Source organism: Pelophylax lessonae, assembly GCF_965119305.1.
Source record: "Pelophylax lessonae genome assembly, chromosome: 3".
Classification (NCBI taxonomy): Eukaryota; Metazoa; Chordata; class Amphibia; order Anura; family Ranidae; genus Pelophylax; species Pelophylax lessonae.
In genome coordinates this window covers 408,475,034-408,491,054 of record NC_138770.1, presented here as the reverse complement: position 1 = coordinate 408,491,054, position 16,021 = coordinate 408,475,034, and the positions used below count along the sequence as shown (strand labels likewise).

Genomic DNA, 16,021 nt, shown 5'->3' with positions numbered 1-16,021 from the left:
TGGTCATGAAGGGGATAAAAACCTTCCGGCGCTGAAGTGGTTGAAGTAATGTTGATGTTTAAGAATATGTAAATAGTTGAATGTATTAAAAGGTTTTTAAATAGAACTGTTGCCAGGCAATGAACAAAGTTGTTTTTTTTTTTTCTCACATCCATGACCAGGCTGTTCTCTAAAGTTTCCTTCAAAGTTTGACTCAGCTGATGATCCTTTTTGTCCTATTGTGCAGATAGTGCAGGTCTGAAATATCTTTATTTTAGGTCAGGGGTGTCAAACTCCATTTCATTGCAGGCCGCATCAGCATTATTGTTGCCCTCAAAGGGCCAGTTATTTCTTTAGGATTAGATGTCCAGAGCACCCCACACCCCCTTACACCCTACATGAGATGTCAAGAACCCCCCCACCATCAGTAGTCGAGTCACCCACCCTTCCTTGCATCACAATGCACCCCCTTACCTTGTGCTGCTGCCAGGAAGAAGATGCGGGTGGATCTGGGAAGAAATGCAGGGTCTGGAAAACCAGAGGAGGGCTGGAGTCTGCTTCCAGAGTCTGCTGAATGCTGAGACCTGGGGAGGCAAAAAGCAAGGTGGTGCGACTGCACAGAGAGGTGCAGGATCTGTAGGAGGAGTTCTGCCCTCCTCTCTGCTGTGGACTGCTGAAAAGGGAGGGGATGGGCAAAAATGAGCTTCTCTGCAGCAGCACAGGGGAGTGCAGGATCTGGCAAAGGAGTTCAGTCCTCTCTGCTGCCGACTACATAGACAAGGTGGGGGCAGAGACAAGGGGGTTGCCGCAGCTGTAGGAGAGGTGCGAGGGCCACGTGAAATGGCCTTGTGTTGTGACATGATTATTAGATGATTTCTTATCATTTGTAACTTAGCCCCTTTTTTAGTTCATAATCTAATGTCTAGTGTATCTCTTTGCATTACTACCATAGATGGTGCTGTAAAGAGCTGAAAACTATTAAGGAGCACAGCTAAACAACAACCGTGTAAATTAAAGTGACTCTGTCATTATTGTGAAAAGGTAAAATAATGGCATTACTGAAAAGAAAACCTTTTAATGCTTGCCTGTTCCACTGCCTTTGCCTTCAAACTTCTCAATATTTAACCGGAAAGTTAAAAAGTGTTCACTATTCAAAACTTACATGAATGCCTGGTGCTGCCACCCCCTAATGTGTTGCTTTGGTTTCCTCTGCTGATCCATATGTCATTGCAAGACACAGTAGCGACCAACGGTGCTTTAGAAGAAACCGCACAATGGGTTACCAGATTACTGCAGTGCCAGAAATTTACTTGAAGCTGAAGATCTATGTAGCCAGCTTATATTCAACGGGGCAGGCAGTGAGACAGATATGTGTGTTTTTTTTTTGTTTTTTTAGAATTAAATAATGACCGAATCACTTTAAAACTCACAATTGACTAATTGATTGCAGTGGTTTTATGTGGTTGTACTAATAACCGTTGTATCATGTCTGTTTACTTGACATTTATGACTTTTACATCATAATCAGCGTGTATTGCCTCATCTAATTTCTAAGTCAATCCGGAAAGTTTGTTTCCACCTGCCCAAGAAACAAAAAATCAAAGTCAGTTCAGCTTTACGACAAGGGGTTTTATATATATATATATATATATATATATATATATATATATATATATATATATATATATATATATATATATATATATATATATATATATATAATATAAATATTTTTTTTTTTTTTTTTTTTTTTTGCAGTAGACACACACTTGTGTACTTTTTTTTTTTTCTTACAGGTTTTACAAGTTTTATGTTATCCGGGTTAGTAGTTTGCATTAGATTAAGGACGTGTATCTAGTGTAATTTTAGCCGGCAACCTTAGTTTTTATTTATTTTTATTTTGTCATATGAATTGTCTTCATGTCATTATTAGTCACCGCTAATGCTGTGGTACTTGGGTGTTATCGAAAACTGGGATCGAGTAAATATTAGCATTTGTTACTGGTATTTATATTGTGCTAATTAATTCATGCAGATCTTCATTTATTGTACAATCACATTAGTCTTTGCCCTCAAGGAGCTTTCAGTCTAAAGCTGGCCATACACTGATCAACATTTGGCTAGTGCAGCAGGGACTGGCAGAATTTCTTTTGGTGTGTGGCCTCCCCAGAATCGTTTAATCAACCCTTGTCGGAGATAAATGTCTGAGAATTAAGGGACGATCAGCCACTGATCAATGTATTCTGACAGGCACAGCTGTCAGAAAGCAGTGTCCCTGCAGGGGGATTCCGCTATCCACCTCGTTTGTGTGGAAGGAGGAATATGCTAACTATTATTTATTTTTAGTGACCATAAAGAAACTGAAATATTGCCCTAAAGACTGTCCCTGGGACAACAGGAAAAAAACACCTTTGCAAGTGGCCCCCTTACTGCACTACAAAGGTTCAATTCTTGAAAAAGGTGGGGTAGGGTTGCAGAAAAGGCTGTATTATTTACATGATTCCACACACCAGCAGGCTCCTGCATTCTCCTCCTCTCTCCAAAGCTCTGGACTTTGGGCCTTGGTCATCAAGTACAGTGCAACGCTGCATTGTACTTGGTTGAAGCAGGAGTGTGGCCATAGCAAGCAAATGGCATAGGGGGTGCACATATCTATGGAGCCTGCTGTAGAGCACTGTAGGTAAGTAATACAGTCCCTGCTGCAACTTCTTAGACCAGAGCTTGACAAATTTGCTTGAAATCTGCGAGCCAGCTAAAAAAGTTAGGAGCCAGTTTTTTTAAACAAACAAATCTTACAGGTGGAACGTCTAAGTGTCCATTCACACTGGTACGACTTGTCAGGCGACTTGGTCAGCCTGACAAGTCGTGCACCGTCGCTCCCACTGTGTAGTACAGGAGCCGTTCTAATAGGAGCGACACAAGTCGCTCCGACTTAGAAAAAGGGTCCTGTACTACTTGGGGGCGACCTGGAGGTGACTTGCATTGACTTCCATTATGTGAAGTCCGTGCAAGTCGCTGCACGCGACTTCACAGGTCGCCCCCTAAGTCGGAGCAACCTAATGTGAACGGGGTCTAACATGTTCCCGAAGGTGAACTTCTCCTTTAACCCTTTCACAGCCAGAGCCGTTTTTTTTAGTTTTTTGTATTTTTTTTGCACACATTAAAAAAAATTGTTTTAGGCCTGAAGATTACATAAAACCCCCAAACATTATATATTATTCACCCTAGAGAATACAGCAGTAATAGGTCTAATTTTTCATGTCCTATGATATTACTGCAATGGTACAAAACACATTTAAACATTAATTTTAGGGGGCACAAAAACGCAATAAATTACAAAATTTTTTGGTAAAATATAAAAGCAGGGGTTGCAACAAGTAAATAGATACCCAACATGTTAAACCTTTAAACATGTCAGTACCCTATATTTTTCATATGCGGTGCTTTAAAACCCTCTATAGGTCATTAGTTTGGTGTTACGGAGGTGGTCTGATGCTAGAAATGTTTTTCTCATTCTGGCGTGCTCGGCGATATGTAACGTGTATCAAAATCAACGTTTTCAGGCATAGACACGCCGCAGTGTGCATTTAGATATGTGGGGATGGGGAGGCCCCAATCTTTGTGGGGGGGGGGGGGGATTTTTTACAATTTAAACTTTTTTTTTTTTTTTTTTCTTTCTTTCTAACTTTATTAAATCCATCACATAGGGAACAAAATTATGTAATGTGTTTTTTTTTTGTGTGTGTGTGTGTGGGGGGGGGGGGGGGGTTGACAGGTTGTCTTTAACCAGTTCTGGACTGGAAGGATTGGTCCCCTTAATGACCAGGTCATTTTTTGCGATTTAGCACTGCATTACTTTAACGGCAAATACTACTGAAAAAAAATGAATTCCCCCCCCCCCTAAATAGACCTTTCTTTTGGTGGTATTTGATCACCTCTGCATTTTTTTTTTTTTTTTATGTTTTTTGCGTTCTAAACCAAAAACGAGCAACAATTCTGAAAAAAAAAACAATATTTTTCACATTCTGCTATATAACATTCCCAAAAAAAAAAAAAAAAAGATTTTCATCCTTTTAGGCCAATTTGTATTCTGCTACATATTTTTGGTAACAAAAATCTCAATAAGTGTATTTTGATTGGTTTGCCCAAAATTAGGGGAAAGATATAGTAATTTTTATTTTATTTTTTATTTTTTTACTAGTAATGGCGATTTTTAGAGGAACTGCGAAATTGCGGTGGAGAGATTGGACCCCTAACTGCCATTTTTGACACTTTTGGGGGGACCAGTGACATAACTACAGTAATCAGTGCTAAAAAAAATGCACTGTTACTGTAATAATGACACTGGCAGGGAAGGGGTTAACCCTAGGGGTGATCAAGGGGATAATTGTGAGCCATGGGGAGTGCTTTCTAACTGTGGGGGGGGGAGGGACTTGTGAAATTATCATAGGGACCTGTGATCATATATAGAAGAATCATAGGCACTCTGTAATCATTTCAGAGAGAACGGTCAGCTGACCGTCCTTCTCTCTCAGCGGGGAGCGATCGCGGGTGCCCGGTTGCAATTGTGGCCGCCGGTCCCGTGGATTAGCATCCCCGCTGCCTAGTGGGGGGCTGGAGTGCAGCGACGCGCTCTCGTTGCCCCCCCCCCCCCAGCACCACTCCCGCGAACCGACCTACCCCTACGTCGATTTGCACAGCCGAGCCTCCCTGCCGCAGTAAAACTGCGGCTGGTGGTCGGCAAGTGGTTAATTAGACATCTAGGGTATAAAAGACCTTGCGTGTCTTCCCTGTGCTCCAGTGAATGTAATGCAATTCACCTCGCACTGCATTACATTCTTTGATGGCCAAGGAAACTGTGAACAGGGACAACAACTGGAAGGGGAGGAGAGCTCTCTACTCGGCGACACCTACTATGCTAGTCCCAGGCCAGCAGATAGGCAAGCGGAGCCCGGGATACACAGCAGGGGGGTTGGGGAATTCGGACAGCACCCCAGAAACTTCTTGTCGCCATGGCGACCTGGGGTTTGCCAAGCCCTGTTTTAGACTTAATTAGGATGTAGCCCCTGCTGTGTGGGGGAGTTATTTCAAGCCTTTTGTTTTTTTTGTGCCCTGATTTGGGATTCTAGTTATGTGGTATTGGGAGACTGATAAATGAGCCTCAGGCAATCACTTGCAATATAGCAAAATAGAAATGTTGAAGGGAAACTACAGACTACAAAGATTTTTTTCCGATCCCATGTCACTTTTTCTACCAATGTATTTTTTTTTAATCCGGTTTATTAAAGTTTTCATGCACAAAACCGGTACTACAAACCCAACACTGAAGCAAGACGATAGATAAACTTGTGTTGCCCATGCAGGGGCCATAGATTCAAACTTTATGGTACAAATGCTGTAAGATGGGGCAACATCAGATTGGCAATGCTGTGACCGTGTAACCTGCACCGCCAGGTGCCAAAATTCAATCTATGTAATAAGAGCTGACTCAATTTCCGCACATAGCACAAAACAGACAAAAATTTAGCTAGGCATCTCTAGGCCTTTCGTTATTTAATAAACCAATGTATTTTTTTTGTGTCATTCAAGAAACTGAGACTATTGATGCTATCCTTCTGAAATTGCTTGATTCTGATTTTTAAGCTGAACTCCAACATTTTTTTTACTAGAACTGAATGAAATGATCGGTCCCAGCATAGATCATACCCCTGTACCATGTTGCTCTGTTGTCTGCAGATCCTCTGATATTCTGGTATTAGTTGGGGCTTTGTACCATGTGACATTCTGTATAGTCTGTATGTAGACTGAGGGCCTTACAGCCACTTCCTGTTCAGTCTCTAGCCTAGAACACACCCCTCTGTAGTCTTTCAGAGTCTGTGCTAATGATAGCTCTGATGGTGGGTGGGATGGAATACACCCTAAGTTGCATTCAATCCCGCCCAGTCACACCTACAATAAGAGTCCAAACCTAAGTCCCCCCCCCCCCATATCACAGCATCATTCAAAGGGAAACCCTTCATACACAGCCTGTTCTGAAAGCTAGCTGCGCTGCTGGACAGGATTGAATGAATCACAATTCAAAGTCAATCCTGCCCAGTTAAATATGCTGACCAGTGTGAACAGGGAGAGTCCCACCCCTCAAATCCTGTCCTCCCAGAGCCTCGCTCTCTGTGATCTGATTAATTTACATATGAGGAAAACGCCTTCATAATAATCTCCCATAGCTTTCCCTCTGTAGACTTGCAGTAAGCCATTATTCTTTGGCATGCTGCAAGGCCGGAATTACACATTTTATACCTGCTTTGCAGACTGAAATGTGATCTGCATTCAGACCCACTCACATCAACTCCCAGAACTGCTACAAGTGACTCCCATAGCCTGCCATGAAATTAGAGGCTCAAAGCATGATAGGACATGTAGTATCATGACTGGTAAAGGAAGGAAACAGGAAGTCCGAGAACTTTAAAATTCAGCCAGGAGGAGTGATGTCACACAAACTTGCTTTTTACAGCTAAGTAAGGTATACAGATAAAATGTGACGGGGTTGTAATTCATTTACATGCACGATGAATCTGTTTTGGGAAGGAAATGCTGGAGTTCTGCTTTAAGAACAGGCATGCAGATTAAGAAACTCAGAAAACCTTATCTGCATTGTAAACCACTGAATCATCATGGCAGCCATACATGCATTTTCACAAGTAATGGTCAGCAGTTCAGCCATCATACTTCTAGTACAGATTGCTTTTCATTGTGGCTCATTGTAACATTCACTGTTAAATGTGATGATGCAGGAAAAAGAACTGGAGGCCAACAAGAAGGAGAAGGTAAAGGAAGCACAGCTGGAGGCAGAAGTAAAATTGCTTAGAAAAGAAAATGAAGCTCTTCGCAGACATATCGCTGTACTCCAGGCAGAGGTGTATGGAGCAAGGCTAGCTGCTAAGTACTTGGATAAAGAACTGGCTGGAAGGTAAGCGCGCCCCCCCCAACTTGATACTAGGGTTGTGCTACAACTGTATTTTGCTAATTTTTGTTCACCATACTCTAAATACATACTGGGACCCCAAAGCAGAAATTTTTGGGACCGCATCTCTAATCTTCTGATTACACAGGATCAGTGTAGTGGGTGCGTGATCTCGGTATCTATCCTCCGGACTCTGCTCATCTCATGAAATGATTCTGCTACTTTGTGTTGTGCTGTCTGCAGGTGGAGGATGTGCTGAGTAATATAAGTGCCGGTTCACACTTGTGCGATTTTACTGCGAATGCGATGCGTTATGAAAAGTCTAAATTCGCATGTATTCCCAAAATACATTGTATTCGCGACGGCCGTTCACATCTATGCGTTGCGATTCAGATGCGAATATAATGCGATGATAAAAAGGGTCTTGTGCGAGTTTACAGCGCTGCGTTGCGAATTTAGTCTCCATAGACATCAATGTAAATCGGTCTTGACTCGCATTATCAGTTCAGATATGTGCGAATTCTTATTTTTTGTTTTAGTTTTCCCCTCAGCTCCACCCCTCCTGAGCTTAATTAACATAATCAACGCAATCAATTTTCATTACAATCGCGCTGGTACTATTGAAAAACGCAAGGTAAACTCGCACTGCAAATTTGCATTGCAATCTCATATGTTCGCAATCGCACAAGTGTGAACCGGCACTAACTGAAGATGCTGTTGTCATCAGACTGACTTCCCCTGCCTGTGCACTGCTTCATTTATCTTTTAAATAATCCCATCAAAGTTGTTATACAATCAAGCTGCAATGAAATAAAACACATTGCAGCAAATTGCAGCACACTTAGTTGCACAGACCGCACGACACAGGTTTACACACAGTCATGCCTCTCTGCTTTTGCCTATTAAAGGGGTTATTAAGGCAGTGCACACGATCACTGCCAGCCCCTCTGCTAGTATAACCTGTAGTATATACTGCATGCCGTTTTTTTAAATTAATCTTCAAAATACTCTTCTTTATTCTCCCTGATCAGCAATCATGTGACCGCCCGCCGCTCTCTACTTCTGATGTATACACTACACTGTGACATCTGCCGGGCGGTCACGTGACCTCCCTCTGTAGTGTATACATCGGAGGAAGAGAGCGGCAGGCAGTCACATGACCGCTAATCGGGTAGAATAAATACGGTATTTAGAAGATGAATTTTAAAAAAACTGCATGAAGTATATACTATAGGTTATAGTAGCAGTGGAGCTGGCAGTGATTGTGAGCAATAATGTTTGAACTGCTCGAAACGATGCTACAATGGGTGGGGAGTGGCGGCCCACACACAGAGCTGACAGGCAGGGAGGGGAGGGGGGAAGAGGACGGGGGAGAGAACACAGGAGAGACAGGGGAGCTTTGGACCACGGTGTCAGGGCTCAGCAGCAATGATTAACTGTGGTCAGTTTACAGAGGGGAGGGCAGAAACTGGCAGGAACAGCCAGGCTTTTTATATCATACAGGGGGCCAAATTACACAGCACAAGCACTGTGCTGTTGTTCATGCTTTAAGAGGACAGTATCCTTCTTTTTTTTTTTTTTTTTTAGGGTAACAAATGCTTTAAGCTTCTTAGGATCCCTAAGAACTTCGTACATTTAAAACTGTAATAGCAGTGAGGGATAGTCAAAGACTAGGGTCTATCGCTTATTGCGGTTTTAAATGTACAAATTTCTTTGGGATCCCAAGAAGGTTAATAGGCAGAAGCTAAGAGGCATAACTGTTGTCTTGGAAATTAATATACGCTCAATGCACAAATAACTCCGTTGCGCGAAGTGCACTTTTGGATATTAATTTACACCAATCACAATAAATCCTGTTGTGCTAAGCACAATTCTCAGCTCTTTTGTGTAAGGTAATTTAGCGCGCTCAGCAGTACCCAGGAATACAGACAAAGGCTGCTATCACCTTGGATGCTCACAAGAATACCCTGTCCAAGACAGGGAGCTCCGTTTTATATGACAGTAAAAGGGACAAAGCAGGAAGTGATGACTATACTACATCAGCCAATCAGTTCCAAATGTACAGTCACATGACACAAGTTACTCCAATAGAATCAGCCAATGGCACACTTGTATACTTTCAAAATATACAATAGAAAGGGGAGTACATGATCGTCAATAAGCAGAACAGTGTACGCGTCTTCTTGCTGCTACTACACAATGAAACCAGCGTGTAGAACCGTGAACACTGCTCTGCTCAAACTTGTGCATTTATTCCTGCCACTACTTCTGGCGTGAATCCCATTGAGCAAAGCTTTAGAGAACAATGCCTTATAGCCTCACGTCTATGGGAACAGTAGTATAATCCTATCTGCAGGGAAAGAGCCATGCGGTTTCCACTATGGTGATCAAGCAGAGTACAAAGACCTGAGCCTGTATCCATTCATGAAGGCTGATAGATATCAAAATGATATTGACTCATAGATAGATATCAAAATGATATTGACACATAGATCTATACTGGCAAACAGATCCATGCATAGCGCATGGAGTGTTTGTCGGCGGAGATGTCTACGTAGAGTGAATGCGTCTACACATCTGAGGGAAGGTTTTCACTACCAGTAGTCTTTGCTCAATGCCGGTTCGCCCGTACACGCTCTGATGAGCGTAATGCAAGCAAACCAATCTAAAGCGAACTAAATAAAACACATCCTGATAAATGTCCTAACAAAAATTCCACAACACTGTGTAAACCTGTGTTGTGCATCTGTAAAGATACACATCAGAGCAAATTAAGAGAAGGGGTTTTGTAACTGAAAATAAAGCTTTGTTTAGTTAAAAAAAAAACTAACTTCTAACATTTTTAGTTGGCTCTTAGATTTAGAGAAAATTTGTCAAGCCCTAGACTTGAGTAACTAACAAATTGAAGCCGAACTCCCAACTAATAGGTTTAGCTGGTGGAACGTATAACATTTTCCAAAGGTGAACTTGGCCTTTAAAGGAAGTTGAAAACTAAGGGAGGTTTCACACTGCTGTCCTGCGGTTTGGCTGCAGTTCAAGATGAGCGCAGTGTACCTGCGATTTTCAGTTGGGTTACCAGCATTTTTCTATAGACTTCTATTTGGGTGTTTTTGGTGTGTTTTCTGACAGCGCACCAAAGATGGCAGCATTCAGGACTTTTCAGAAAACCCACCAAAAACACGCAATCTAATTGAAGACTATGGGAAAGCACGAGTAACCTATACCAAAATTATGGGCACACTGTGGTACACCTGTGCTGCGGCCAAACTGCAGCACAGCAGTGTCAAACCTTCCTCACAGACTTACTGACTGAATCACCAGGTCAAAATAAAGGAAAAAAGGATTGTGAGCTGCATTATATATGATTTTATTGCTTTTGGGTTTAAATACACTTTTTAACCTTTACTCACTTCCTACACTGATCATACATTTTGTTGATCTGGCAGATTAGATTTATAGCAGAATCTGATGGTGTGGCAAGTACACAACATATTAATTTTTACAGCAGTACCTCTATAAAGTGGAAATTAAAGCTTGTAAAATTAAAGGCTTATGATGATTCTAAAGGTTCAGTGTAATATAAAAATAAAATGTTATACAGGCGGTCCCTGGGTTACACACAAGATAGGGACTGTAGGTTTGTTCTTAAGTCAAATTTGTAAGTCAGAACAGGCACATTTTTTAGGTTTAGCTTTAGCCAAAGAAATACGTTTTTTGGATAGCATAGGGAAGAGGTAACACCCCTGTACTATTTGTTTTGCTGTCTCTACCTCTGTTCTGAAGATTTCACCTCACTTTCTCTCCTTATTACAACTGTATTTTGAACATTTTATTTTTTTATTTTTTTTGGAAACAAGAATTCATGATAAAGCTTCATTGGAGAAGCTTTTCCCATCAGAACTCTTACAGGAGTGAATTTCCCTTCCTAGGGCTAGATTTCTCCTCACTTCCTGTTGTCTCTCTAAGTCGGATGTTTGTAACCCGGGGACCGTCTGTACTTGGCTCCTCTGTGCAATGTTTTGCACTGAGCAGCCCCAAATCTCCTCCTCTTCAATCCCCCAGCAGCACTCTTGGCTCCTTCTTTCTTCTCTGCGCCCCCATAGTAAGCCGCTTGCAATGAAGGTACTTGTGTGGGTTCTCTCCTGAGCCAGGCTATGTGTGTCCATTTATATGTGTAAAAAGGGTGCTCCAACTATGAAAACCTAATATGTGGAAACAGTAGCATTAACTCTATATATAATATCAAAGTTCAAAAATTAATAAAAATCCATCATATTGGTGAAAATTATTGCAGTTCCCTCATAATTAAAGTGCTGAAGTGCCAAATGCTGTAAACAAAATTGGTGCAATCCGTGCTGCCCTCCTGTGTGCCCACTCATTAACCAGCTGCCATAGACTCCCTTAACCGGAAACTCGAAGTATGCCACCACTTGCGTCACCAGCCGGATCTAAAATCCCCACCCGCGGTTCCTCTGACATGTTTTGTTCCTCCCACAGAACCTTATCAAAGCCATTTGATAATGTCCTGGGGGGAACCCAAATGCGTCAAATTCGGCTGGTGACGCGCAAGTGACGGCATACTTCCAGTTTTTATGCGTGATTTACCTTGTGCAAAAGTGAGTGCAATACTGTGGGTTTTTTTTTTTTTAGTATCCTTTTAATAAACTGAGTTACGCTATATATTCCTCCTGTCTCCTGGCATTATACTTTATACTATACATAAATGGAATCTGCATCCAGGAAGAAGGAGCTCTGTTGGAGGACTACTAATCCCAGCATCTGAGATGTTATGCAAAGCGCACATGGCTTCTGTTATGGGAGTCTATGGCAGCTGGTGAGTGAGTGGATACACCAGAGTGGAGCACAGACTACACCACCAATTTTTTTTACAGCATTTGGCGCTTTGGCATCTTAATTATGATGGAAATGCAATCATTTTCACCAATATGATGGGCTTCTATTGATTTTTGAACTTTGGTGTGTGTGTGTGTGTGTGTGTGTGTGTGTATGTGTGTGTGTGTATATATATATATATATATATATATATATATGAGTTTATGCTACTGTTTACACATATTAGGTTTTCATAGTGGGAGTGCCCTTCTTGCACATACATATGATTGAAAACTCTACACCGTTTAAAGGGGCAACAACCTCACGTATAATCACTATTTCACATAGTTTATCATTCTTACCACATCCATTGGCGCGGGTATATATACATGTGTATGTATATAGCTATATATATATATATATATATATATATATATATATATATATATATATATATATATATATATATATATATATATATAATATATTTACGATGTATGTGTGTCCATTACCACATGGGGCTTGGCCTTGTCCAACGCTCCCTCCTTACAGGATTTGATTGACAGTGGCCAATGGCTCCTGCGGCTGCCTTCATGTCCAGTGAGGGGAGAGAGCAATGCTGGATTGAGACCAGGTTTAGGTAAGTATTTAGGGCGAGGCTGGGGGAGGACTAATCACAGAAGGGTCTTTTTAACCTTCATGCAGAGAATTAAACCAATTACAACCACTTTAAAAGTTCAACTTAAAATGTTATTTACATGCTGTGTAACTAAATTCTATTACTCTATTTACATCAAGGGTCCAGCAAATTCAGTTGCTTGGTCGAGATATGAAGGGTCCTGCACATGACAAGCTATGGAATCAGCTTGAAGCTGAAATTCACTTACACAGACATAAAACCGTTATCAGAGCCTGCCGAGGGAGAAATGATTTGAAGCGCCCTCTGCCAGCTCCTCCAGGACATGCAAGTTTGCTATATTTAACAAAATATGCTTGATATATTTATTGTATACTTTCCTTTGTGTTTTTAGAGGTTTTCTATTGCTTTTAAAACTGCCTTGTTATACACCCAACTGGGCTCTAATATCTTGAAGGATAAGTTCACCGTTAGGCGCATTTTACATGTTGCACCCATATTTAGGGATCTTGGTTAGAGTTGCTCTGCGCAAATCCCTACTGCACAGAGCAGGTAAGTAGAACATGTTTGTAAATTGTTTCTCTGCTATGTATTGGAGAGTGATCACCACAGATGCCAGTCTGTCCAGGTGAGGAGGTGTCCTGGGTCGGAGCTCTGCTCGGGGTGTTTGGACACTGAAACGGTCCAGACTACCGATAAATGTCCTGGAACTCCGGGCGATCAGGTTGTGCCTGGATCACTGGATGGATTCTCTCCGGGGGGCTTCCAGTGCGGATTCAGTCGCACAATGCCACTGCAGTGGCTTATGTCAATCACCAGCGCAGAACAAAAAGTGTGTTGGCTGCCCTGGAAGTAGCCGGCATTCTCTGGTGTGCAGAGCGCTTTGTTCCAGCCCTCTCTGCACAACACATTCAAGGAGTGGAAAACCGGCATGCGGATTTTCTCAGTCGACAGGCGTTGGGCCAAGGGAAGTGGTCCCTTCACCCGGACGTGTTTCATCAGATATGTCTCTGGTGGGGCACCTCTGAGGTGGATCTGTTGGTGTCCTGGCTAAACAGAGAAATTCAGAGGTTTGTGGCATGGTCACTGGATCCTCTGGCGGATGCTCTAGTGGCCCCATGGGGCCTGTACCATCCCTGATCTATGCTTTCCCTCCTCTCCAAGCTTTTGCTGAGCAATCTTGCACATACACGAGGCAGAAGGTCATTCTGGTGGTCCTGGACTGGCCTAGTACTGAACTTAGTGCTTTCAGTTCTCCAGAAGCCTCCCTTTGAAAATTTTCAGGAGATTCCCCTGCTTACGCTGTCCCAGAAGGTTGCCTTTTTGGTGTCTATCACCTCTGCTCACAGGGTGTCAGAACTGACTGTGTTATCTTGTCGTACCCCCTACTTGGTGGTCCACAAGAGAAGGGGGTTTTCACCCATGTCTATCGTTCCTTCCTAAAGTAGTCTCTCATTTCCATTTGAATGAAGACATTGTGTTGCCTTCCCTATGTCCCAGGCCCAAACATCCTAAGGAATTTGTGTTGCATGCCCTGGATGGGGTTCAGATGATTTGGGTGTATCTGGCACCTACGGAGGCTTTTCGGAAGTCTGATACCCTTTTTGTGCTCACGAATAAGCCAAGGAAAGGGCTGCCTGTGTCTTCTGCAACTATTTCAAGATGGATCAGACAGATGGTGACTCAGGCCTGTTCAATCAAGGGTCAGGTTCCTCCTTTCCCTGTCACGGCGCACTCTACTCGGGCGCTTGGTGCTTCTTGGGCCTTCCGTCATCAGGTGTCAGTACGCAGGTTTGCAAGGTGGCCACTTGGCCCTCGTGCACACTTTCACTAAATTCTGTAAAGTGGATGTGTTGACATCTGTGAATGCTTCCTTTGGCCGCAAGATTTTGCAGGCTGCTGTTTAGGTCTGTTCCCTCTCTAGGGGGTGTATTGTTCAGGGGGGCTCAAGTTTTTGTTTTTGTTCAGCTGCTGTTACCTGTTTGGCTATTTAGCCTTGGGATTTTTTGTTGTCCCACCCCTAATGTTTGACACTGCTTTGGGATGTCCCAATTGTCAAGAATCCTAACAAGCTGTGTCAGTCAATGAACGCAGAGAAATGGATTTTACGGTAAGTCAAAAATCCCATTAAAAAAACAAATTAACATGTCATACTTGCCTGCTCAATGCAATGATTTTGCACAGAGCAGCCGTGGTCCTCCTCTTCTAATATGTTTAAATATTTGCTAGCACACCACGGATCTTCAAATAAGTCTGAGCTTGTTTTTTATTGAAGAAAGATCACATTACAAGAACGTGCTGATATTGTCGTCACTCGTCATACCACCCAAAGTAGCACATGGAATCGCCTCTCATCTAAGAAACATGAGAATGTTAAATTAGTATTCAGTCCCCCCGGATGTACAATACCATAGTCCTGATATTGTGGTCAATCGTTGTATGGCGCCCACTGCTCTCAGTCAAGCCTGTGAGAGCAGGGAGAGGGGAGAAGAGCTGCTGCAGACGTTCACAGAGCTGGATTGAAATGGGGCTCAGGTAAATATTTTGAAGGGTGGGGTCGCAGAAAGATTTTAAAGGGATTTTTTTTTTTTTTTTTTACCTTAATTTTTTTACCTTAATGAGAATGCATTAATGTAAAAAATGTTATCTTTATAACCATTTGAAAGCTGAGTTTCAGGCAGATAATTACCTGGTTAAGCTAAAATACAAATATGTGATCTCTTCTACCTGCCAAATAATTTTTACTTCAATTTTGGCAGTCTTTTGATTTGGATGCCTCTTCTACACTACCCCCTTACACTGTAGTTGAGCACAATAGACTTGTCTTGGATCAAATAGTGGCTAGTTACCTGCTTTTGGTTCAATTATTTCTGCAGTAATGAGGGGGAATTGGGCCACATAGTGCCGATTATGGCAAACTTACCTCTGACTTTGTACTCCTTTATCGGGCATGCAAAATGCAGTTATTTTACCTTGGCACTATTCTCCACTCCTTAATCTCCTACAGATGCTGTGAGCATGCACCACAGGCAGTGTGGGAAATAAACTGCTTGTAAAAATAGGCATACAAAGGGAAGAACTGTTAATCAGTGATCACCTTGACCCACTAAGCAGAAAGCATAGTCTGCATATATTATGGCAAATATAGCTGCCTTTATAGTACATTATATAATTGCAAACTACACTTAATAACAAGCCCTTTAAAACATTAACATACATTGATATGACTTGTTTCATAAGGCTAATCACAATAATTGGTCTGTGTCACGTATTTGTACAAGGTTATAGATGTTTCCTTTTTGCATCAGCAGGACCCAGAATGCCTAAAGAAAAGTCAAGGAGTTGGGCCAATCAGAAAAGTTATTCTGGTTAAAGAAGATCATGAAGGACTTGGTATATCTATTACAGTAAGTAGTATAGATCTTGTATATATGGAAATTTTATAAATTTAGAAAGGTGTTGTTGTTGTGTTCAGCCAAAAAGACCGCAATCTATACTGCTACCTGGTTAGGGGGGTTGGGGCCTAATTTGGGTAATTTAGGAACAAAATGAAAACCTGAGTTTTTAATAGCATCCATTCACCTGTCTGTTCATATTGTTGCCCTTGCAAG

At 42.0% G+C, this 16,021-nt stretch overlaps 1 protein-coding gene across 4 annotated transcripts in view; it reads left to right on the top strand.

Annotated features, from left to right (window-relative positions):
* GOPC (golgi associated PDZ and coiled-coil motif containing) overlaps nt 1-16,021 on the top strand; it is an 87,564-nt gene that overhangs the window by 58,501 nt on the left and 13,042 nt on the right. For 2 of the 4 annotated variants that reach the window (XM_082249347.1, XM_082249349.1), the window contains 3 exons: nt 6,771-6,946; nt 12,572-12,737; nt 15,722-15,817. In XM_082249347.1, coding sequence (XP_082105473.1) covers nt 6,771-6,946; nt 12,572-12,737; nt 15,722-15,817 — 438 coding nt within the window. Of the gene's footprint in view, nt 1-6,770; nt 6,947-12,571; nt 12,738-15,718; nt 15,818-16,021 lie in introns of all 4 variants that reach the window. The other 2 variants (XM_082249346.1, XM_082249348.1) reach the window with 1 other exon arrangement.